At 41.2% G+C, this 26,227-nt stretch overlaps 1 protein-coding gene across 1 annotated transcript; it reads right to left on the bottom strand.

Moving 5' to 3' along the window:
- Positions 1-359: 359 nt before the first annotated feature.
- LOC124803156 (prostaglandin reductase 1-like) lies at positions 360-25,307 on the bottom strand. Its single transcript, XM_047264336.1, has 3 exons — positions 25,107-25,307; positions 18,369-18,728; positions 360-812 (listed from the first exon to the last, which is right to left on the bottom strand). The coding sequence occupies exons 1-3, from the start codon at positions 25,305-25,307 to the stop codon at positions 360-362; spliced, it is 1,014 nt and encodes a 337-aa protein (XP_047120292.1).
- Between the last annotated feature and the right edge of the window lie 920 nt (positions 25,308-26,227).

Below are 26,227 nucleotides of genomic sequence, written 5' to 3'. Positions count from 1 at the left end.
ACATGTGCTGTTGCATTAAATCGTTCCTTTTTATTTTACTACAGTTTCTAAATTTGTTCAAAATACGTAACAGTCCTTTCGAAACAATTTCAGTTGTTTTGAATAAAAGTCTTAAGGCGTCTCTGTGTAGGCTTATCAATTCAATTCAAACAAAAAAGAGTAGAAAATGTTCAACATTATAATTATTTTAATGAAATTACAAACGACTATGTTCCGAAAGTAAAATTTTGAAGATAGCTTTTAGCGAAATATGTGAGCCCAGTTGTGCACTGCGGATTTCATATTTCCTGTATGAAATGTTGAAAGAAATTGTCTTTGTCTCTGTTTGTAGACACGCACGTCTGCTACGTCCGCATTGTTCACAGTTTGACAACAGCTTTCCCGAAGTTCTCACCTCGCAGCATACCGATGAAGGCTGTGGGAGTGTTTTCAAAGCCTTTGGTCACAGTCTCCCTGTACTTGATTTTACCCTCTCTGACCCATTTCGTCAGCTGGCTGACGCCCTCTTCAAAGCGGTCGTGATACCGCGCATGCGCGCAACCCTCCAGACGGAGCTGCTGCGCAAGAAATGTGAAGGGCAGGGTGACCAACTTCTGGTGCTCGAGGTCGTTGTACTGAGAGATGGCGCCGATCACGACGATGCGGCCGCGATACCGCATGTTGCTCATGACTGCAGTGCTTATGTCGCCTCCCACGTTGTCGAAGTACACGTCGACACCATCTGGGGCAGCCTGCTTCAGGGTGGTGGACACGTCTGTCTTCTTGTAGTTAAAAGCGTGATGGAAGCCCAGGTCCTCCTTCAGCCATTTCACCTGAAAACAAGAGACATTCGTCATGGGTGTATAAGATGCTCGATCGACTTATTTGCCTAGTTATCTGCAAAGCACAGTCTTATACTATAAAGCCTAAAGAACTAATTCTGTACATTTTCCGAAAACAAACTAGAACACTAGGAAGAGTTCCATGACGCGGTAGCTTATTCTCTGTCCCACTCACGCAGCGGAAAATTCCACTGCGCCACAACGTCACCATTCTAGACTGAGGTGACAAAAACCGTCAGATACCGATATGCGTATATGCAGATGGATACACAAGGGTAATCCCAAAAGTAAGGTATACTATTTTATTTTATAAGTACATAGACCTGTTTATTTCTACAATGGTTTACATCAGTTTACAGCTTGAACATGTAGCTATTTTTCGACTTAATCACCATTTCTGTCGATGCATTTTTGTAGACGCTGTTGTAGTTTTTGCATGCCCATGTCATACCAGGTCGCCGCCATGCTGTTCAGAAAGTTATGAACCTCTTCTTTCACCTCACTGTGGTCGACGGCCTTTACTTAACGACCGAGAATAGCGCCGCTTGCATATAGCTGTCAGTGCTAACAGACAAAAAACACTGTATGAACTAATGGCAAAAATCAGTGTTGGACGTACGATGAACGTGTCCTTAAGGACTTTGGTGGTAATAGGCTACGGTAGCAGATGACCAACGAAAGTGGCTTTGCTAACAGCACGACTTCGTCTGCAGCGGCTCTCTTGGGCTCGTGACCATATCGGTTAGACCCTAGACGACTGGAAAACCACGGAGTGGTCAGATGAATCCCGATATCAGTTGGCAAGAGCCGATGACAGGGTTCGAGTCTGGCGCAGATTCCACGAAGCCACGGATTCAGGACGTCAAAAAATGCACTGTCCAAACTAATGGTGGCTTTAACTATATGGGATGTGTTTACCACGATATGGTCTAGTCCAACTGAAACGCTTATTGACTGGAAATTGTTACGTTCGGCTACTTGGAGATCAGTTGCAGTCATTCATGGACTTCAAGTTCCCAAACAACGATGAAATTTTAATGGATAATGTTCCATGTCACTGGGATACAACTGTTCGCGATTGGTTTGAAGAACATTCTGGACAGTTCGAGTGAAAGATTTGGCCACACTGATCACCGACAAGAATCCCATCGAACATTTATGGATGGTAATCAAGAGGTCAGTTGGTGCAAAAACTCTTGAACAGGCAACACTTTCGTAAATATGGACGGCTATAGAGGCAACAGGGCTCACTATTTCTGCAGGTGATTTTCCAACTACTTGTTGAGTCCATTCAACGGAGTTTTGCTGCACTATGTCGGAAGAAAGGACATGCGACATGATATTAGGAGCTATCCCATGAGATGTGTCACCTCAGCGTATGGTAAGGACTTGCAACGATGCACAGGCGTTGCTTTATCAGCCGTACTGAAAGCAACAGAGACATCATTGAGGAAAATACTGTAAAATGTTTAGTATGTAGAGAAGCAGCCTACTCACGCCGTAATAAATGCACATCAGTCTTTCCATTGTGTGCCAGCCAGTCCGCTGTAACTAGCTCTGACGCCATAAATGTTGCGCAATACTTTAAAAATCAAGTAAATAACCTAAAATGTTTCTAGCATGTCAGGAGTAATACTAAATTAATGTGTGTTGAATATCAGTTCGATAACTTTAGCCATTTTCGAAATTTGGACATTTGTCTCTAAAAATCATTGGCGCAACAGAAAAGAGCTAGAGACTTCAAAATTTATAATTAGATTCCTTTTTCATAAATATTTAATAGAAACAGTGTTCTGTATCTCACAAATTAAGATTTTAATTGAAATTCATGATTTTCTGGTTTTTGTCTTAAAAATTAAGGAAGCAAGATAGATTAAGTAGGCTAATAAATAAGGCTAGGATGTTTATATTTAAGCAGAATGGAGATCCGCTATAACCATAAAGAAGTTTCATTTGAATAACTATAAAACTATAGCGATAGCGTATCTCCAAAGGGCCAGTTCAGAGCTCGCCTACTGCGTGCAGGGTAATTAAATTAATTCTCTCGCCCAAAATATTTAACTTAGCCACGTCAAACTTTTATTATGATTACTTACCTGTGTGCTGAATGCACATTTAAATTAAGAGCTTCATCGGCCATCAGCAAAAGAAGCTATGATTTATTCAATAACTTAATGTGGTGCCTAGCGGCTAATCGGGAGAGCCGATTTGATCAGGCGTTCCCTTAGCCGTCCGCACCGCGGCTTTATATATAAGAACGCTGCGTGAGGAAGGAAGGCCCCAGTTCTCTCCAGACGTTGAATAGCACGCCATCTGTGTCGGGAGTCACGTCGCGCCGGTATCATTGCTACAAACAGCCTCGGATGCCGTATTAAGTTACTCGGGATACGCGTAACCATGACATCATTTTCGAGTGAAGTGTTAATTCTGGGATGACTTCAATTATCGATCTTCAGTTTGCGTATTGTCGTATTTTCACGTGCCGCCGCGGGACAAACATTCTACCATTATTTAGCGCGGCGTTTGATGAACCTAATCATCAAATTGTGGCGAGCATTCATTTAAACATTTAATTTGGACATTTATAGTTGCATCAGCGCATTAGACTCTGAACTGCTCTGTTAGTTAGATTGTGTGGATTCTTTTGTTTTCATCTGTGACTTTCAGAATACAGAACGTTTTTTCACGACCGTTTTTGATTATAAATCCCAGACAATCTCCTAAATTCATCAGAGCTATAAGCTGTAACTATAAGTGTATTCTCAGATGAAGTGGGCACTAGGAATTCTAATTACAGGCTTCAAGTTTTGCTGTAATCACTTTCTGGTTGCCAATGTTGTAGTTAGAGAGCCAGTGTTGAGAACGGCAAACAACAGCATAATCAATAGGAACATTTATATAACAATTAATTCCACCCGCCGCCCCTCATATGGATAATCGGCCGGGAAGTGTTTCAACTTTGAAACATTTATGCAACAGTAAACAATCAATTTTCCTAACCTCCGCCCCACATACGGTGCATCGGCCGGGAAATACGACTGAGTAAAAGTGAAAGTGATTTTTAAATATTCGTATTCGCGAGTGAAATGCGACACGCAGCTGAGTAATAGAACAGTGAAAGTGTTACGTGTGCATGTGGACGACGCAATTGGATTAACGACGCATCTGGATTGACGGAGCTGGCACTGAGTCCAGCGGCACTGCCGGCATTGTGAGAAGCCAGTTTCGCTACACCGCAGTCATCCGCCGGAGCAGCCGGAGCCGCGCCTGCAATTGCGGGCCACGCAAGCACACAACAGCCATCGGAGTGCCCTCTGCAATTCAGCGAGCTTTGTCGCATCAGTAATCCTGGTACACCACGCCGGCAACGCCATATGTCGTGCAGAAGGAACTAAGTTAAGTGAAAAGCTGTTAAAATTTTTACTAACCTGCACTAAAACACTGTCGGCGATGGAACCGCCAAAAGAAACTGAGGTTAAACTTAAATCAGAACCTATGTCTGTTGAAGGAACTGTAAATCCAGACAACGGTTCAAGTGTAAATATGCATGAAAATAGTAATGTTAAAGTGAAATATGAAGTATTGTCTTCTGAGAGTAGTGTGGGAAGGGGCAATGATTCAATAATAGAGACCCCTGTAGTAAAGCAGAAAGTGTTAATATATTGGATGATAGTTTCTCTGTTGAATTTAAAATGTATCAGTCAACAGAGGTGGTAGAGTTTAAGAAGGAGAAGTTAGATATGACTAATCAATCAGAAGTTTCGTTTAGTTTTGATGATTCTGGTGTTGGAGCTAGTTTTTTGTCTCCTGAGTGTGATAAAAAGCCAGCTAGTGAGCAACCAAAGAAGCTGGGGCTATTGATTTAAATGTTATATTACAAGCAATAGCTGCCAGTAATGCAAAAATGTCAGCCAATAATGCTAGAATGACAGCTGAATTAAAGTCTGAGATTGTGACCAGCCAAACAAATTTTAATAAACGATTGGAGGTAATGGACGATACCTTCAAGGCTGGTTGCAATAAGTTGAAAGAGGATCTGGACAGCTTGAATTATAAAATTGATTACAATCATGAGGATATTAAGAAAAATGTTGCTCAACAATTTTCTGAAATGTATAAAACAGTAAAATCCGAAGTTGCTGACGTTCGCAGAGACTTCCAAATGGAAGATGCGAAGCTGGAGCACAAGTTAACAGAAAAGATCGAGGCGGAATCTGAACTGTGCTCAGATAGGTTTAAAGATGTTAATATAGAAGTAAACATATGTCAAGCAGAAGTAGATGCAATCAAAACTGATACTACTCATATTGTGCAAAGAGTAGATAATGTTGAAATGAGAGTATAAAATATCAGTACTAACATTGCTAACATTGAGAGTAAAGTAGCTTCAGTAACTTCTGGTAATGGTAGTATACAACAAGTTGTAGCTGCAAACGCCGCTTTTATCGGGTGTCGGCAGTTCCTGCAGTTCGATCCAGATAAAAATATCCACCCGCTAGATTTATGGAACGATTTTGAAGATGTGATTCCACCAACTTGGTCTGAACGAGAGAAAATCTCATTTATTAGAAGCCATTTAGCAGGTGACGCCATGTGTTGGTCAGCTGATGTTATGTTGAAATGTAAAACAATAGCGGAGTTTAAAACAGCTTTCATTAATGAGTATTGGTCTAGCAATAAGCAAAATGAAGTGTTGAGAGAATTTTGGAGTGGAAAACGCTTCAATGCAGGCAAGGAATCTATTAAAGAGTTTGCTAGGTCATGGATTTCACGTTTGTCACATTTGGCCAAAAAGCTGAAACCTGAAATGATTATACTAGGTCTTGAAGCCAAACTGCCATGGTATTGGCAAACTAGAATTATATCTGCCCCTAGAGACAATCTGGATCATTTCATTGAGTATCTGGAACGTGTAGAACGTGTTGCTGCCAATGAGGAGCAAGCACGTAATAACAGAAATGCTAATAACAATAGTAGTAATTTTAAGAACGAGCAGAATGGCAACGTAAACATCAAAACAGTAGGTGTTCGCCATCCTAAGAGAGGTAGGAAATGGAGAAATAATTATCAGAACCAACAATGGCATCAAAATGATAATAATTTTGTTCCAAACAAAATTATGCACGTAAACAACAGTACGGAAAGCAATGCTATGCCAGTTAACTATAATGAAAATAAAGGAAACAGTAGTAGGCCGAGGCAGGAAAACTAGTTCCCGTCTATGAGGACACTGGCGCTCACCAGGCGGTTACTTTTCCTAAGCCAGTGGTTACGGGAATTGGTAAGACAGATCAGAATACTCAGACTGAACATGTGGATGAAGAGTCGGTAGCATCCAAGAATACAGCAGAAATATTAAATCACTCACAGTATTTGATAGATACCGTGTTAGAGACGCTTTCGCAGTGGGAAGAGAAAGAGAAGGCGCAGCAGTGTAACGGTAGGGAAGAGCTACAAAATACTGAATTGTCAGGTGAAGAAGCAGAAGAAATTCATGCTTATATTTACGATGAGGATGATGTGCTCTTATCTAAAGTGCCTGTGCAGGAGGTTGATAATGTACTAGTAGATTTAGGACAGGAGATAAGTGAGAATGCAGAGGGTAGCCTGTTGGGGGTCGATGAACCCAGTAGCTGTGACCAGGAGAAGGAACCTGACGATAATGGTGAAAGTGTTTTAGCTGTAACTAGTGTTATGCCCGGTCTGGAGGCGCAGAATCGCTCAGACTACAGTAATTTGGGTTATGTTCAGCAAACTAAGTGTAATGAAGTCGTGTGGTGTTTCGATTTGAAATTAATAGACCGACTGGAAAAGGCAGCTGAAAATGTAATTCAGGAAACCCCTACACACTTTGACCCAAGTGTAATGAAGACAGATGTCGACCACTTTAGTTGGAGACAAATCCAAAAGGAACTATTGGATGAGTTTGAGGAACCACCTGTACAGCCTAGAATAAGCCACCCTATAATAATAGTGAATATGTTTGGTATCAATGTACGTTGTCTCTTAGACAGTGGAAGTGAAGTGAGTGCGATATCTCAGTCCTTCTTTGATGCATTACCTGGTAAAGACAAGCTTACAGCAATGAGGGTATCATGACTAAGAATAATTGGTGCTACTGGCAAGGTGTCAAAAACAGTAAAGCAAGAAGCTTTGCTGCCCTTTAACATTAATGGTAATTTAATTGATCATCCATGTTTAATTGTAAACAATCTCAGTATTGAGGTTTTAATTGGCATAGATTTCTTGTCGAAATATCAGAGTGTTGTTGACTTTGAAAGAAGCCAGTTAAAGATGGTCTTGCCAATAATCGGAGTAATTACAGTACCTTTTAGTGATAAACATATAGTAACTAATGATGAAACCTGGGAGCTGCCTATACGAGTTCTGAAAAATAGGAGGTATTGGGACGAAGGTGTTAATCTTAGTAAAAATAAGCCGAACACAGAAGAAGAAGAAGCAATTATTTTAGACAAAATAGAAGCTAAATTGCAGGAAATCGATAAAATTTCAGCTAATCAGAAGGAAGAACTGAGACAGGTTTCAAAAGGCATCATAAGGTATTTTCAGATCGACCTGGCGTGGTCAATGGTTATGAATGAACTCTGTAGGGAGGAGGTTGTTCTGTAACCTCTACACAGTGTGGCAGCTGTGCAGTCCCAGCTGTGTGAGATCTTCTTTCCTCTTCAGGTCTCACTCATTCTTCATCTTTCCTATCTACCATAGTTTCGACTCCTCCTTTGCAATACAAAAATTTTCCGTCATGGTTATCAAGCCATGAGTTCTGTAACCATTCTATCTACCGATTAGTGAAGAAAAATACCTAATGTGACAAACCTAACAGTGACATAAACAATAGAGAAGTATGATGTAATTAAGATGCAAAGGTGTTTGAGTAACAATTATGCATAGAACCCTGGTAATATAGTAAGTACGAAGTGTTGTTTTATTGGAAATGGTTCCACAATAATATTTTAAAAAGATATACAAATTCGTGTACAAGCAGGATCTGAAGTGGTAGTGAAACCTAGTGTATGCATTAGAGCTAACTAGGAAATAGTAAGAGAGAGTGCTTAGTGTTATGAAAAATATGCAGACAAGTTGTAAGAATAAAGTCACCTTGTGTAGCAAGGAATGGCAGTGTAATAGAATTAAGCAGTGTTTGTGGTTGAGACGTGAATGACACGTCCCTGAAGTATTTATAAGGTTGGAGCTGGCCGTTATTTGGTGTAGTGTGTGACAGGACACACCTACATGTATTGAGGTTATGAGTTGGAGGCGTGAATGCGACCATAGGTACCCTTATGTTAGATGAGACAGAGCAGCTCATGGTGTCCTACAGGTTTAAGGAATTTAGCATTACGCTCGTCCATAATTACTTAATGCACTTTAGTGGTAGGTCGAGAGAGACTACCTGTGGTTTCAGCGTCTGATCAAGTGGAAATGGATTGCCACGTGAGCAAACTGATCAGCTGCAATACACTATGGATATGAAATAAATGTGCTATCCTGTGCTTTAAATTTTAATGGAGTGAGTATTACTTAAGTACATACACTAGCAACATAATTGAATAACATAATGGCAGACGTGAAACATTATTGATAGCTCAGCATAAATACACTTAAATGAAGTAAGTACGTTATTGCAGATGTGGAACTGACACAGCAGCAGAGGACCAATAAGTGGATTTAGTCGTCAACTAAACGTAGTGTGTTTTGAACACTCAGAACTGTACTATTACCACAAGTTACTCACATGTACAAAGAAGCTGAGAAGACAACTACTAATCAAATATACTCATACTATCTCTAAGAATAAGGTAATCGGAGATGAGTCAGCTAAGTAAATAAAATACAAATGTATCAGAAATGTACCGAGCATTGGTTCAGTGTTCCGGCCCAGAAATAATAAATTCAGATTAAATAGGATTTATGATTGTATGCTTTGAGCATAAATTTTCTCTAGTACGTCACTAACGGCGTTTGAAGCCATTTGTTTACCGATTTTATGACAGTTAAGTAACCACGAGAGTAAAATTGAAAAGTTCTGTTAACTTTGTTCCAGTAACATACTGGAAGATAAAATGTATATATCCCCATTTCATTGTGACCCACCCTTAGATATTAAGTGAACAGAGTCTGAGGCACTCTTTTTGTTTGTTCTACAGGACAAACCAGATAATGGCAGCCTGGTAGCTGCGTGAAAATGTGGAGTGACTTGGACACAACTCACAGTGACCCCTCCCCCTTTCCCCATGTAATTTAGAGTGAATGTGAAGGACGCACACCATAGCAACTTCCCCTCCTCTACCCTTGTGAATGGAAGTGTAGGACGCCAGCCAAAGTGGCTACAACCACATGTGTAAAAATGATTTGTAAAATTCTCTTTCAGGTTTAGAAAAGACTGATAAGATATAATCATCTGTTTATGTGTCATGAATTGTGTTAATTTCTTTGAATTGGTGTATGTAAGCATGTATTTAATGTATTTAAGATTTTCATAATTTTATATATTTTTATGTGTTTGTTTGTCTAAGGCAATATGTATGCCAAAGTGTTTCATTGATTTTGCTTAAATTTTGAGGGATAATATTGCGTAAGAGGCAGTGAACATGCCTGTAATTTAAATAATTGAAGTAGGTAATCAGTTTTCTTTTAATATTTCTATATGTTTACATTTCAATTTTAAATTTTCATAGGGAATTAAGCTGTACTCTTGCTTCCCTTTTTGTAATTAATTTTTTTTTCGTTCATTAACATTCAAAAACAAAAAAATTAAGTAGAGGGTGATGTAGGGAAGCAGCCTACTCACGCCGTAATAAATGCACATCAGTCTTTCCATTGTGTGCCAGCCAGTCCGCTGTAACTAGCTCTGACGTCATAAATGTTGCGCAATATTTTAAAAATCAAGTAAATAACCTAAAATGTTTCTAGCATGTCAGGAGTAATACTAAGTTAATATGTGTTGAATATCAGTTCGATAACTTTAGCCATTTTCGAAATTTGGAAGTTTTTCTGTAAAAATCATTGGCGCAACAGAAAAGAGCTAGAGACTTCAAAATTTATAATTAGATTCCTTTCTCATAAATATTTAATAGAAACAGTGTTTTGGATCTCACAAATTAAGATTTTAATTGAAATTCATGATTTTCTGGTTTTTGTCTTAAAAATTAAGGAAGCAAGATAGATTAAGTAGGCTAATAAATAAGGCTAGGATGTTTATATTTAAGTAGAATGGAGATCCGCTATAACCATAAAGATGTGAGAAGTTTCATTTGAATAACTATAAAACTATAGCGATAGCGTATCTCCAAAGGGCCAGTTCAGAGCTCGTCTACTGCGTGCAGGGTAATTAAATTAATTCTCTCGCCAAAAATATTTAACTTAGCCACGTCAAACTTTTATTATGATTACTTACCTGTGTGCTGAATGCACATTTAAATTAAGAGCTTCATCGGCCATCAGCAAAAGAAGCTATGATTTATTCAATAACTTAATGTGGTGCCCAGCGGCTAGTCGGGAGAGCCGATTTCATCAGGCGTTCCCTTAGCCGTCCCCACAGCGGCTTTATATATAAGAACGCTGCGCGAGGAAGGAAGGCCCCAGTTCTCTCCAGACGTTGAATAGCACGCCATCTGTGTCGGGAGTCGCGTCGGGTCGGTATCATTGCTACAAACAGCCTCGGATGCCGTATTAAGTTACTCGGGATACGCGTAACCATGACATCATTTTCGAGTGAAGTGTTAATTCTGGGATGACTTCAATTATCGATCTTCAGTTTGCGTATTGTCGTATTTTCACGTGCCGCCGCGGGACAAACATTCTACCATTATTTAGCGCGGCGTTTGATGAACCTAATCATCAAATTGTGGCGAGCATTCATTTAAACATTTAATTTGGACATTTATAGTTGCATCAGCGCATTAGACTCTGAACTGCTCTGTTAGTTAGATTGTGTGGATTCTTTTGTTTTCATCTGTGACTTTCAGAATACAGAACGTTTTTTCACGACCGTTTTTGATTATAAATCCCAGACAATCTCCTAAATTCATCAGAGCTATAAGCTGTAACTATAAGTGTATTCTCAGATGAAGTGGGCACTAGGAATTCTAATTACAGGCTTCAAGTTTTGCTGTAATCACTTTCTGGTTGCCAATATTGTAATTAGAGAGCCAGAGTTGAGAACGGCAAACAACAGCATAAATAATAGGAACATTTATATAACAATTAATTCCACCCGCCGTCCCTCATATGGTTAATCGGCCAGGAACTGGTTTAACATTCTACAAACCTAACATTTATATAAACAACATAAAATTGACATAATTCCACCCGCCGCCTCACAAGTACACTTACAACTGTCTACAGCTGTATGTACGTGTATAAGACCATGCCCAACCCTGAGATTGTGATTACTTAGAAAGTGTTGAAACAGGTGAAGGTAAAGTACCCATCCAATTAGAACACAACCTGTCAGCCAGTAAGCATTTGAGCGGGATACAGTAGGCACCCTTTGTCAGAGACGGACAACTGCTCCCGACGTCAGAAGTGTTTAAATAAATTTAAAACGTTGTATGTATGTGAGGATAACGCTCAGATAGAGTGGACTGATACCGTGTTAGGTCTCTGGACTCGTTTTCAGAGGGATGACGACTGAATTCCCCGTCGACCATCCACATTTATATTTTCCGTGTTTTCGTAAATGCTTAAGGAAAATTCTGGTACAGTTACTATGAAAGGCTACGGCTGGCTTCCTTCCCCAACCCGTACCTGTCACCTATTTTTAATGAAGTCATTGTCAACAAGATGATATGTTGTCAAATCTTCTTTCCTTCCTTCCTGCGATGATGCTCACAAGTGTAAGTTACTTTATTACATACCAGCAGTGGCACTTATATCGACAGTGCGTGAAAGTACCATCCCAGTGGTTCATGATATAATACATGCCAGTGACTATACATGGAGGTGTGTGTAACTAACGTTATATGGGTTTATTTTGATGAGTGGTTACTGCTCTGGTATGTCTAATAAAAGGTCCATGAATTTGCAAAAGCAAATGAACATCTGTATCGAAGTACTGAAACTGGGCCGGTAACCTCGCAATACTACATATATGGCCACCAAAAGCACCGTTTCACACGAAGTCTATCTGCCCAAAATCCGCCCAAGTCGTGGAGAGAGTGTTGATAATCATTGAGGTTTTGTGAGAAGTGTAAAAGGTTGTTTTGCCGTTACTTCCATGTTAATGATTTAGAAAGTTTCAGTAAATATACTTATACAAACCAGTCCCTTCTGTCAATATTCCAAAAAGGATATTAGAGTCAGCTACAATTTAACAGCTGTTACAGAATTTTCAAACATTGTGAGAGAAGTTAAGCATAGAGTACTGTGTACTGGACAATGACTGTTGCAGGTCAGTGAAATTAATTACTTGGAAAGCTCATACGTGAAGAATAATGTAAGATTGTGAACTGTACATGATGTTGTCCATCAGAAATTAAGTACTTGAACTATGATTGACATCCAACAAAAGATTCATTTTAATAATTAATATACTTCTTGGGACATATCACTGAGTTCGTTTATTATTTAGACTGTATTGTTGGAAAACTAAGTAATTGTTTCGAAAAGGTAATTTAAAACTGGAAGTTCAACATTGAGAACATCATTGAGACATTATGAATAGCAGTAAACTGGTACTAACAATAATTTGATTGTGTTCTACTTCCAGCTTTAGCGTTAGATGTATCACTAGATTGTCTTCCAGCATTTTTTAACACAGACGTCTACGAAGGAATTATTAACATACGAGGGTTGGAGCTTAACTAGTGGCAACTATTTATTCACAACCGATACAAAAGAGTTACGTGTTTGCAATTGTTACTGTCCCTCAAAGTAGTCACCAGCGTTATGTAGAACCCGTTCCCAAGAATGTGGAAGGCGCAATATACCGTTAGCAGAGTCTGTTCTGTTGATGGTGCGAATGGGGCGATATAAAGTTGTGGTGATTCTCGTGTACGACTGTGATGGTGTTATCCTAACGCATTACGTTCCTCCACAGCAGACCATCAATTCACAGTACTACTGTGCGTTTTTGGATCATCACCTGCGACCAGCTTTGCGAAAGAAGCGGCGACACTTTCTGCTCAACCCACCAATCATTTTGCATGATAATGCTCGGGCGCATACAGCGCAAGCTATGGCTGCTCTGTTCGGTCGATGGGACTGGGAAGTACTGTACCATCCACCATACTCCCCGGACGTAGGTCCTTGTGACTTTGATGTGATTCCGAAGATGAAAGAACTGCTTCGTGGCATTCGCTTCAGAACTGTTCCAGAGATTCGACAGGCAGTAGACCGCCCCATTCGCACCGTCAATAGAGCAGGCTCTGCTAACGTTAAACTACGCCTTCCACATCGCTGGCAACGCGTTCTTCACAACACTGGTGACTACTTTGAAGGACAGTAATATGTGCAAACATGTTATTCTTTTGTATCTGTTGTGAATAAATAGTTGCCACTATTTAAGTTCCAACCCTCGTAAAATCAGAAAAGTTAACCAGGGGATTTTTAAAACTAGAAAGGAATAATAGATTTCAAGATATAAAGCACTGAGGGTTGCATGCCAGGCACAAGAACGACATATTTATTGAGAAAGTGGGTAGTGGTACATGGTCAACCTTTTGTTACAAGGAAGTGACTGTGGAGCTGTAGAAGGAAACATACGAAAAATTTTCTTGAGAGGGTAAAGGCGATAGTGTCCAGTTGACACAGTCATACTTACCTCTTAATTTAGTAGTAGTTCAGTGAGTGATAGGTGGGAAACTCGTACCTTCAAGAATCAAAAAGCGCACTACTCATTATGGGGAACATATTCAAATATGACGCCGCCAACAATGATGATCACAAACTGAGGGCCAAAGAATGTGAAGGCTACACCAGCACCACCCCTAGTACATTCGGTATCAATACTCCCACGGGACCTTAGGATTGTTTTGTATAAAATTCTGCTACATACAGGTTTTTATATGTGACAGTTGTCAGGGGAAACATGGCCAATACACGTACTGATTGTCTAATGCGGAGGGTGGGGGGTGGGGGTTTAAATGGAGCTCTGAAGCTAGATTAGTACATACCATATAGTATTTCTTAATCTACATATGCATCATACTCCGTAAGCTACCTAACGGTTTGTGACGGAGGTACTTCTGGTACCATGGGAGATCCGCACTTCTCTGTTCCAATCGCGAATGGCGCGTGGGAAGAATGGTTGTCGGTAAGACTCTGTATTAGTTCTAATTTCTCGAATTTTCTTGTAGTGGTCATTTCGCAAGATGTATGTTGAAGGAAGTAATATTTTGTCTTCCCGAAAAGGCTCTATCGAAGTTTCGATAGTAAGCCTCATCGAGATGCACAGCTCCTGTCTTGTAGCGTGTGCCACTGGAGTTTTTTGAGCACGCCTGTAACGCTCTGGCGCCGACTAAACGATCCCGTGACGAAACCCGCCACTCTTCGTGGATGTTCTCTGTCTCTTCTATCAGTCCTACCTGGTGGGGATACCACTACTTACCAACACTACTGAAGAATCGGTCGCTTCGTGGGTGAGTTACATTTCCTCAAGATTATTCCTACAAATCTCAGTGTGGCATCTGCTTCTCCTACTATTTGTTTTATACGGCCATTCCACGTAAGATCAATGTGGATAGTTACTACTAAATATTTTACAATAGACACGGTTCCCAGCAAATCGCCACAATTGCGTAGTTGTACAGTGATCTACATCTTTTCCTATGTATGCGCGATATGTTACATTTATTTACGTTCGTGGTGAACTGCCACAACCCGTACTATTCATTAGTCCTCTGTAGGCCCTTTTGCAAATCTATACTGTTGTCTGGCGTTGCTACTTTCTTGTAGACAACCATATCATCTGAGAACAATCTTAAGCAGCTTCCGATGCCTTTTACTAGATCATTTATAATCATTGTAAGGAGTAACGGCCCTGTCACACTTGCTTGGGGTACTCCGGAAATTATCTTTATATCCATCGGTTTTGTTCCGCTAAGAGCGAAGCATTGGGCCCTGTGTTGAATCCAGTCGCAAATCTAGTCCGATACTCGGTAAGTTCGTCTTTTTTTCACTAAACTGCAGTGCGGGACGGTGTCGATTGCCTTCCTGAGCAGCCTTGTCTACAGCGTTAGATCTCGTGGAAGAACAGAGGAAGCCGAGTTTTGCGAGATATCTGTTTGCGAAATCCATGGTGATTTTTATGGAGGAGATTTTCGTTCTCGAAAAAGGTAATAATTTTTCAGTATACAATATATTCCATAATTCTACAGCACATTGACGTCAACGATGTAGGCCTATAATTATTCGCATCTGTCCTACGACCCTTCTTGAAAACGCTGTACCCCAATCACTAGGCACCCTTCTTCGAGAAACAGCTCCTACAAGGTGAGAAAGTTCTTCCGCATAATCTTCCTGAAGTCCTGTAGGTATCTCATCTGGTCCTGATGCCTTTGCACTACCAAACGATTGTAGTTTCTTTCCCATTGCGAGATCAGTTTCCTCAGTATTTGCTATTTAGACGTTCGAACGATAGTTGAAAGGAGAGACCATGTTGCAATCTTCCACGGTGAAACATCCAAAAGGTCCTACTTCAGTATGTCGTCCTTTTCTCTGCTGTCTTCCGTTTCGGTGCCAGAAAGGTCACTGAGTGAATGGAAAGAGGATTTCGAACCTCTTATTGAATTCACATAAGACCAAATCCTAGAGTTTTTATTCATATCGGTTGACCAAATGTTTCTTTCAAAGTCATTGTACTCTTCGCTCATTGATCTCCTTACGCTCATTTTCGCTTCGTTCAGCTTAATTTTGCCAGTTAGGTTTTGACTTCTTTTGAATCTGAGATGAAGATCTCCTTGTTCACGCAGCAGTTTTCTAGGACCGCTATGAAACCGCGGTAGGTCTTTCCAATCCCTTACGACATTGCTCGGAACACACTTGTCTAAGGCATATTGACCGAAGCTTTTGAATTTTTCCTATTCGTGCTCTAGATTTCCGTCCTCAGCAATGAATATTTGATGCTAACTACTCAGATACTTAGCAACTTGCATCCTGTCGCTCTCGCTAAGCAAAAATATTTTCCTTTTTTCTTAGCATTCCCTGTAAAATTCGTGTTCATAGTTAATATCACAGCTTTATGATTACTGATACCTTCGTCTACGTTAAGTGATTCGATAAGTTCAGTTTCAGGTTTGTTTGTTGCTAGGGCGTCTTAGACGTTCACAAGTTGGTTCTCGTATTATCTGCTAGGAGTAGTTTTCGGACAAGACATTCAGAATAATGTCACACGAATCCCTGTCTCTGGCACCAGTTTTGATAGCACGACTCTCCTATTCTATACCTGGCAAATGGAATTCATCCCCTATTACAACGGCATGATCAGGAAAATTACTAACGACATTCTATAAATTCTATCTGAACCACTCTATCACTACAGCTCCTGACGCAGGCGGTCTGTAAAAGCACCAGATTACCATTTCAGACCGACCACTGATGCTAAACTTCACCAAGATCAATTCACATTCCGTGATAACGTCGCTAGGTATTGTAGAATTATTTACTAAAATAAAAAAGCTGCCAACTATCCTTAAGATTAATATTACAATTTGAACTTAGGATTTCGGTGGTGCTCACTTCCGATTTAAATGAACTTTCTGTTCCTAATACTATCTGGACAGTATAGTCTTCAATAAGCGATACTAATTCTGGAGCCTTTCATTGGGCGCTCCTGTAGTTTACTAATATCAAATAGAGCGAGTGAGAAGGAAAGGTACATGGTTTGAGGGGTGATAGTATTACAGATTCTGAACAAAAACTTCATATGGACATATCCCATATTCCGAATGGTTTCCGAGGTTGGACACATTTAGTTTCACCTTTGTACGGTTTTCTTGAAAACCATACCCTCGAGCGAAAACGTGTAACAGTACAAAGTTAAATTACATTAAATTTCCTTCAAAAAATATCCTATTCACTTTTTCTCCAGGACTAATAGTTAGCGCGAGTATACTGAAAATCTCGCAGGCCAATTTGAGGTAGTTTCCCGACTTGACAGACCACATGTGTTCTTTATCAAAGCGTTCGTCTCAATTGCCTCTGCGCTACTATGGCATGTTGTAAACAGTGACAGTCTTTGAATAATACAGAAAATAAATAACAATGTGCATTAAATGTGTTCTGCCTTGGGAACCATTCGGAATAGAGCATATGTCCTTATGAAGTATTTTGTTCAGAATCACTAGTATTACCATCCCTCAAAGCATGTACCTTACCTCCTGACTCAACATGTATTAACCCTTTCCATATCCGATCTGGAAGGACAAGTATTCTCTGAGATCGTCGTGGCTGATGTAACTTCGATACATGTGCAGGCCACATGTATTTCGCTACCTTAGTAGCCGCATCCCGCGTTTACTGTCTGACTGACCTATGATGGGGAAACTTATACCTCTCCACCTGATAGCGTAGGTGGGGAAATTAGCAGCCGTTACCGTCACAGACACCCACTAGTTTAGACCTTATACTCTGGTGAAACTCCAACTGGTAACAAGAGTACCTTATATCCAAGAGAAGACCATGTGATCGGCCAGTGACTTGTGAAAGAGCTCTAGATCATCACGCAACTGATATATCAGCAACTTGAGCACAAGGGTGTTGCTGCACAACGCTGCCATACGCCCACACCTGCTGCTGGATTAGTGTTCTACCTTCCAGCGTACTAAGGTAACTTTCGTGTATATTTTGGGCCAGGAAAAAGACAATAGTACAGTACCATCGAGAGCATCTGGAAGAACAACAACTAGGACTGCAACGCCACCATATGGCCACACCTGCTGCTGGAATACGTTCTATCTTCCAAGATATTAAGTCAAACCATGTGGCCATTAGTTTCAAATAAAAGCAGTATCATCAAGAACGTCCTCAAGAACAATCAACAGGACTACCTTTCATAACTGGAGAAAGCCAAGGCTTCTTGATGAGAATATTCCAAAATCAGCCAAACATTCCTCAGCTGTCGCTAGGTGATGGCAGCAAGCCTCGTCGCCAAGAACCGTGCAGAAGAAACGATTCAACCTGACAGAACTCCTGAGGGAAACTTGAACCACGTTAGCAGCACGAATAATCTAGAATCACATAACAATAAGATTATTCAAACGGCATTCGTGTTTCTTCTTGTTTTACTTCTTCTTCTTCTCTCGTTTCCTAAATGTTTGCATAGAGTGTATCTAAGGCGGGGCTTGATTAACAATCAGGTATTATTCTAATTGAATGGGGGAAATCGCTCGAAAACAATACATCGTTAATCAATTAGGAACACTCCATTTTGGGCGAGATCGCCTCCCTGTGTCTCCAAAGTGCCACCTTAAAGCTCTCCGCTATCCAGACAGTTGCGACCGGTACCTCTGTTTCAGGATGGGGAATATTATCCTCGCTACTCAACACCTGTATCTATACACAACTAAAGAGCTAAGTAACATATACCTTGGCGTCGGTTCCGGCGAATCCGATGACAGTACAGCCCTTGATGCGCGCTATCTGGCCCACTACGCTGCCGACAGCCCCGGCAGCGCCAGTGACTGCGACCACCTCTCCTGGCTTGGGTTTGCAGATGTCCAGCAGCGGGAAGTAGGCGCTGTTGCCTGGCATACCTAGGACTCCCAGGGACAGCGACAGAGGCAGGTCCCCCAGGTGTGGCACCAACCTGGTCGGCTTTAGGTATAGGGGGGGCTCTGGCCTGCCGGAGCCCACATCGGCCACCGTGCGGTCACGCCACCCCCAGTACGCCACGACGTGCCGCCCCACTGGAAAGCCAGGAGCACGGCTCTCCACGATCCGCGCCACCTGTGGGCAGGCCTCTGCATTACACCATCACACTGCTGCGCTAACACAAGACAGTTGTGCAAGTAACAAGGTCCTTTGATCTTCCTGGAAATACGTTAGTAAATCTCTCCATGATACTCAGCACCTTTGCTGCAACATCTGGCAGTGTAGTTCTGTTAGCGTCTAAATAACACTGTTGTTCTCGATAAATGAACCTGTGTCAAAATATGCCACAGTTAGGCCTACAATTCTAGATAGTTCATCACAAATAAGAGAAATCGCGTCTACAGAGATGGTCTCATTGTGAAATTCCCTCCCACTTACACCACTTCCAGTGGGGCAAATCCGACATAGTAGCAGTAATATACAGTTAAATCGCTCCCAAATACTCACTGCCTTCACATGTCCGGATGGTTTACTAACGCATCCCAACAATACAATTCTTCCTGTCTCACTGTTACAGCTGATGACAAAATACTACGTCCTACTATCCCATCAGTCCAAAACATTTCAAGACTGGATTCAGAAAAAAAATAGAAAAAAGTTAAGATGGTTGTTTTGTGCCTCAGTTGACATGTATAGCCTCCCAAAGAACGTTCATACACCTATGTGAAATGGTGAGAAAAGTACTTCTTTGGGATGTTGCTCACCTCGCTCTGCACATTGGATTGAATGTCGGTTACATCAAAGCATTGAACCTTGATGTGAATTTATGCACTTTGTCGTTTTGTGATAGATCACCTGTCATGAATTTTTCCAAAAAATGACTGTCCAGGTTTTGCATTTCAGTCATGTCACAGTTGGTGCCACACATTTTTGTTCTTCTCTAAGAATGTAGGTGTAGCTTAGACTCTGTATATACTCTTATCTTCTTCAAAACATTGATGAGAACGTCAGGGAACACTTCATTTGGAGCTGTTGCACCACTGCAATTTCTAGCACAATAACATTGGAAACAGGACGTTTGCGCGACCACTACTAAAAGGGGAAAGGGAAGGCAAGTAGGCTTCAAAAATTCGATTTTCAGATTTTAGCATATTTGAAATGCCTGGTCTTTCCTGCGTGAGACAGTTTTGTTTTATACAAATAGGACAATTTTTTCGTGACATGTGATGGTTTTTCTGACTCTCTGCGCAATCTGGCATTCAGATGCCACGCCTTCCTTTTTGCGCCATGCAGACATAATGCACAGCATTAAATTAAATTAAATTAAACCCATATTTATAGACCTTTGTAAAGATACCTTGTTGAAGAAATGTCTTCATGGGAAAACCCAAAATTTAAATAAATGTGTGAACTCTGTCATTTGGAACCGGTTACCGAAAACTGTATTTGTTCAGCTTACAACCCTCAAATTTGGTGTTTATGATGCTATTTTATGCTTCAGTGATGGATTAATTAGAAAACTGGATGTATTGCAATTATTGGGCATAAAATATAGTGGAAATTCTGCATGATCCTTGTTGCAAGTAGATAAAGAGAGAATCCGCAAAGCAGATATTGCTACTTTAAAATGCACAAAAGAAGCCAGACAGAAAAGAAGAGGGACCAAGAGAAGAAAAGAAGATCAGTATGATTCACATGATGCTCAGTATGGTGGAAGAAAATATTAGTGGTAAGTATTCTCATCAATGACTATACTAGAATTGCAATATTAAACATTAAATGGATTTTTCTCAAAACTACATTTTTTCTACTTTCAGATACCATTATTTGATAAACTAATGGGACTAGAAACATGAAATTTGGTCAATTTGTACTGCAGATGGTAATAAGTCATGACAAGTAAAGTGAGAACCACCAAACAATCAGAAACTGTTTTATAATAATTAATGTACAAAAATAGTTAAATTTTACTACTGAAAGAATAAAAAATTTTTTTCTTCAAGAGCATGAGGTATTATGTTAATTTTACTTGTATATTGAGGCATATATGTTATTTATATGCAGTAAGAATTTCATTGTTTTATCACTTATAGTTCTTTTGAAAAGTGCACCTAATCAATGGGTATAATAGCATCGGCAGAATAGGGATAAAAACTGCCTTCCATCTCCCCTTAACATTGCTTGCACACAGCTGACTGGTCCAGTGCACATCTGTTGTTTACAGTTGTTAGTTGGATTTGCGGACGTAATTACTGCGCTGACATCACTCGTACGCCAACAACAAAACCAGGCTCGGAAGTTTTTGGACTAATAGTGTACACACTTTTCAGATTCCCACTGCACTACACTCTTATCCAGGTGCTCATTCGGTATTCCACCACAACAGAGCCGTCACGCGGCACGCCTACTTCGTCGGTAACTCTTTATGGCATTCTGGTCGCATGTTCGAACTCCGCCGACATGTTCTTCAATCAGTTAAATCTGTATGACGGCATTTTTTGTAGCAGACGACTTATCCTCTATTAGAATGAACGACACCCTCTACTAATTCTTCCACACAACTACAGATATGCCTAAGACTAATTTATCCTTTTAAACTGTCCCTACTTAGGACCACTGACCGTACAAAATTTAATGATGTACTATTACGTACGAGTGAAGACCATTCAGTGAAGCTACCAAATCATGCAATCATACAGCCTTTGTTAGCTACAGGGTGACAGTTATTGAACTATATGAAATAAAATCGCTATAACTTCTGCGCGTTTTGCGTTAGGACGTTTAAATGGCGCGGTTGGCTACAGGGGGTGATGAGGAATAGTATAAGCACGCCCACACGCCTTGTTGTTGCCCACCCGCTTCATTTCGTCAATAAGCAAAATTGGCGCGCTTGGGGGACTGAAAAGCTACATTCTCGAGTCGAGAAGTCTCTTCACCCTCAACGGGTGACTGTGTAGTGTGCAATGTACAGTCACGGAATAATCGGTGCGATATCCCTTGGTGGCACGGTGACTACGCAACGGCTTTGGAAGACGATTTCATCCCCATTATCCAAAGTGACCCTGATTTCGATAAAATGTGGTTCATGCGAGACGGAGCTCGACCCCATCGAAGCAGCAGAGTGTTTGATGTCCTGGAGGAGCACATTGGGGATCGCATTCTGGCTCTGGGGTACCCACAGGCTACTGGCATGGTCCTCAATAGGTCGCCATATTATACGGGTATGAAAACATGCGACTTGTTTTTGTATATTAAAGACAAGACGTACAGCAATAACCCCAAAGCCATATCTGAGCTTAAAACAGCCATTCCGGAGGTCATCGACAGCATCGATGTTCCGACGCTTCAGCGGTTCTTGCAGAATTTAGCTATTCGTCTGCGCCACATCACCGCCAATGATGGCGGGCATAGCGAACATGTCATAACCTAAATTCGAATGTCTGTAGTGACGTTTACAATAATAAAGTGTGTGCACGCCGTTGTTTGTAACTAATTTATGTTTTTTTTTCATATAGTTAAATAATTGTCACCCTGAATGTTAAAAAATCAACCCAGCATACAGCAGTGTCTGATTTTGAAGTTAAGAGAAAATAAGAGGGAGAGAGAGAGAGAGAGAGAGAGAGAGAGAGAGAGAGAGAGGGACAAATAAGATGTTTTGTATGTGTTGTTGTTGGTATTTTTCTTGTCATTACGTGCATTTGTTTTCCCAGTTCGACGATGACGGCACAGAAAGTGACATGGCATCACAAACTGTATCGACACTGTCAGCTGCAATGTTACTTGCTTCATTCATAAGTCAGATGGCCTCAACTGAAATCGGAAGGACTGGTATGGCTACCATCATGCTGTTATGACAGCTGTCACAGGAACTAGGTCGTCCGAATAGAGAACACAAATATCGGACCCGAAACTGGATGTTATCCAAAAACAAAATATGGGTACTGAATACACTGTTCACGAAGAAAATTCATTCGTTATCGTGCACGAAATTTTGAGCAATCTTGCTTCGTGCAAAATTAGGAAAACAGAGCTTCATTTATTAATTCTGTCTTTTAGTACAATGTGATATAAACATTTGGCATTTAAAATTTTATGTAGCTATAATAAGAGCTGATGGCAAGTCGGAGCTGTTGTGGCTCTAGCCTACAGATATATCTCTCGTGACTTCAATTTTCTAACCTGTAAAAGCACTTATTTTTTATCGTGTCGGCACCAAAATTTGAACCAGTTAGCAGTAGTATATGATACACTTGATCCACTATTTGAACTAAGTGGTTGGATAACGACAAGTGTCTTAGTTATTAATTATCTAATCAATTGTTTATCTACACTGAAATTATCAAACACACATCCCCCCCCTTACACACACACACAAACAGACACACAGACACACACACACACACACACACACACACACACACACACACACACACACACACACACTCACACAGTCAACACAAAACATTAATCTGAAACACATTATGTGTTCACAACGGCAAAACACATCATAGAACAGCCAACAAATTTCTAAATATTGGTAGGGAGTATAATGCTCTTGTTAACGTACATTCTGATAGTTATTGCCGCGATTGCTGGGCCGTACCATACTATGTGAAAAGCTCACATTATTATGCATTAGCTGTGAACGAAGTGACAATAAATCAAATGTTTATCTAAATCTCAAATTACCTCACTTGTTGATCGATAATTTGCTAATTATCATAAAAACTCGGGAGTGATACGACAATTTCTGATAGTGTAATCAGCTGTACATACACTGATAAGCTAAAACATTATGACCACTTCTGAGCTCGACGCTGCATGCTGCCTGGTGGCATTCAGGACACGTGACGCGGTAACAAAAGTATGTAACCGGTGCAGACGCAGACAAATGATCACCCTAGTGGAGATATGGGGTGCAAATAGGGAAATCCATTGATATAAACTACTTTGACAAAGGGCAGTTTATTATTAAGCAGAGCCTGTGAACTAATACCCGAAAACGGCGAAGTTGGTCGAATTTGACGTGCTACCTTCGTGAGAAGCTACGCAAAGAGGTGGAAGGATAGTGAAACTACCACTAGGAGCTAAATGGTTGGACGTCCACGACTCTTCACAGAACGTGGGGCTCGGAGGCATGTTTGCGCTGTAAAGTAGGATACATGGTGATGTGTGACATCTCTTTGAAAGAGCACACAGCTGGTGCATCCGCAAGTGTTTCGGAGCGTACCGTTCATCGTACACTGTAGAACATGGAGCTTCACAGCAGACCACCCCCACGTGTTCATATGTTGACCCTACGACATAGTCAATTGCGATTGCAGTGGGCATGGGACTATCGGGATTTGGCCGTCACGCGTCGGCTCTTCGGGTAAATTACATCTTTGCTACACTAGGTCGATGGTCGTCTTCATAAACGCCGTCATCGAGGTGACCGGCAGCTCAAAACGTGGAGCGCTCCACGGACGCAGGCTGGTGGGACCGTTATTATGCATGGGTGACATTCTCCTGCTCTCACATAGGGCCTGTGGTAGTAATCGAAGGCAAGCTGACGGCTGCAGACCACCAGCATAGCCCACAACCGTGCTCCTGTTGTTTGCGTAGCATTATAGTGAACTGACGTTGATGTCTCGACGACCAAATTCGCCTGATGTAAATGCTATGGAACTCAGCTGGGTCACTATCAGGCGCCGGAAATGCAAATGAGAGGCCCGTTATTTATGCGAATTAGATGACCTGTGCGTAGACATCTAATGCCACATATCTTCACAAATCCAACAACAAACAGCGGCATCCCCGATACACAGAATCAGTGATGTAATTTGTTTCAAAACTGATGAAACACACTGTTAAGCAGGTGGCCATAATATTTTGGTTCATTCGTGCATAGTTGTGGATGAAGAACAGACCGCTTCAAATTGTGTCCAAATCAATTCTCAATAGACCAATCTCTCACGCGTTTCTTGTTACACTCAGTCCAAACACAGATTGAAATTATTTCGAAATTCAATCGCCATGTAGCAGGTAAATAAATAAATGTCGTGTGACAAGGGCCTCCCGTCGGACAGACCGTTTGCCGGGTGCAAGTCTTTCGATTTGACGCGACTTCAGCGACTTGCGCGTCGATGAAGATGAAATGATGGTGATTAGGACAACACAACGCCCAGTTCGTGAGCGGAGAAAATCTCCGACGAATCCGAGAATCGAACCTGAGCCCTTAGAATTGACATACTGTCGTGCTGACCACTCAGCAACCGGAGGCGGACACGTAGCAGGTGAACAACTGTTATCAGTGGTTTAGGAAGACTAATGGCGTCAGAAAGATAAAATAACATTTAACTCATAATGAAGTGTCAAAAAATGACGTCGCTGGAGAGCGACGAGCGAAAGTTTACGTTTTCCTCACGAAACATAGGTGACGTCACTGGAATGATGCCACTGGCGTTGCCTGTGAGTGCCCAGGGTAACCGTCTGGATCAGATTAGAAACGGCAGGAAGTGAGAGATACTTTACCTGAGCGCCGTAGAAGGTGTCTCCCACTTTGTGCATAGCTGTGTGAACCTTCTGGAAGGGGTCGACACTAAAGTAGACTGCCTCGCCTAAGATCTGTCCTTCCTTGACGGGCGGCAGGTCCTCCTCCTCGATGCGGAAGTCCTCGGCTCGAGGCGGCCCTTGGAATTGTCGGACGAGTACGATTTTGCGTGCCTTCACCATGGTGGCTGCTGCTGTTCTGCAGACGTGTGAGCAACCTGGGCTTTTAATACGATCACCGAGGCCTTATCGGTATCTCTGCGATTTACGTCAACGTTACATTTAACTTCGCTGGAACCTTACGGCGCTGTTATCGGCGTGTCTTTGGTTTAGGCAAGCGTACTTGGCCTACGGTACGTCGGACAAAGTAGTACTGATTACGTGTGCTATAGAGGTATAGCGTCGTATGCCGTTGGAACAGTAAGGTATGTTGTGAAACACTGGACTCTTATCTGTTATCGGGATGTCTGTGGTTCTCCGGTTCATTGTAGCAAAGTAGTAATGTTTACGTCCGGTATGTTGTGAAATTTATTGAGAGACAAGTTCTTATTAAGAGCAGACATTCATATTCAAGCTATCCTGCTGACTGATAAGCGTTTGCAGAAGAAGAATGTGATATTTACACTTCATATTTTCAATTGATTTAGTTCACTTTTGGTGTTAATTTTTGACCTCTCTCGTGCTTCCTTACCTGATACTATCTCCATCGTAAGGCGTAAGGTCAGTACCAAAAGTGCAAGAACCAACACAGAACGAGATCTAACAGTTCAAAAAGCGGAGGTTGGAGAGTTTTAGTTCTTGCAATGAGCAGTTAAAAAATTTGCTTGTGCTGCGACAAGTGTTCAAACTAACAAACCTACCAGAAAGCATTGGAAGCACGCCAGATGAAAATGCGTAAGGTTTCAGTTTTCCCAACAGCGATGATTCTGAGGAAGAACATCTATGAGTAGACTTACAAGATCATCTTTATATGATTGACATAGTAGATGATCAGTCATGGAAATATTTGGGATATTTCTGCGGGAAACAATTGCTGAGGTATGCCTCCTTGTTGAACAGCGTTTCGACTCCTGCTGCGAGAAACTTATTTGGTTTTTGTGTAT

Source organism: Schistocerca piceifrons, chromosome 6, assembly GCF_021461385.2.
Source record: "Schistocerca piceifrons isolate TAMUIC-IGC-003096 chromosome 6, iqSchPice1.1, whole genome shotgun sequence".
Classification (NCBI taxonomy): domain Eukaryota; kingdom Metazoa; phylum Arthropoda; class Insecta; order Orthoptera; family Acrididae; genus Schistocerca; species Schistocerca piceifrons.
The sequence above is the reverse complement of the archived record's forward strand: the minus strand, read 5'-3'. Positions and strand labels throughout refer to the sequence as shown.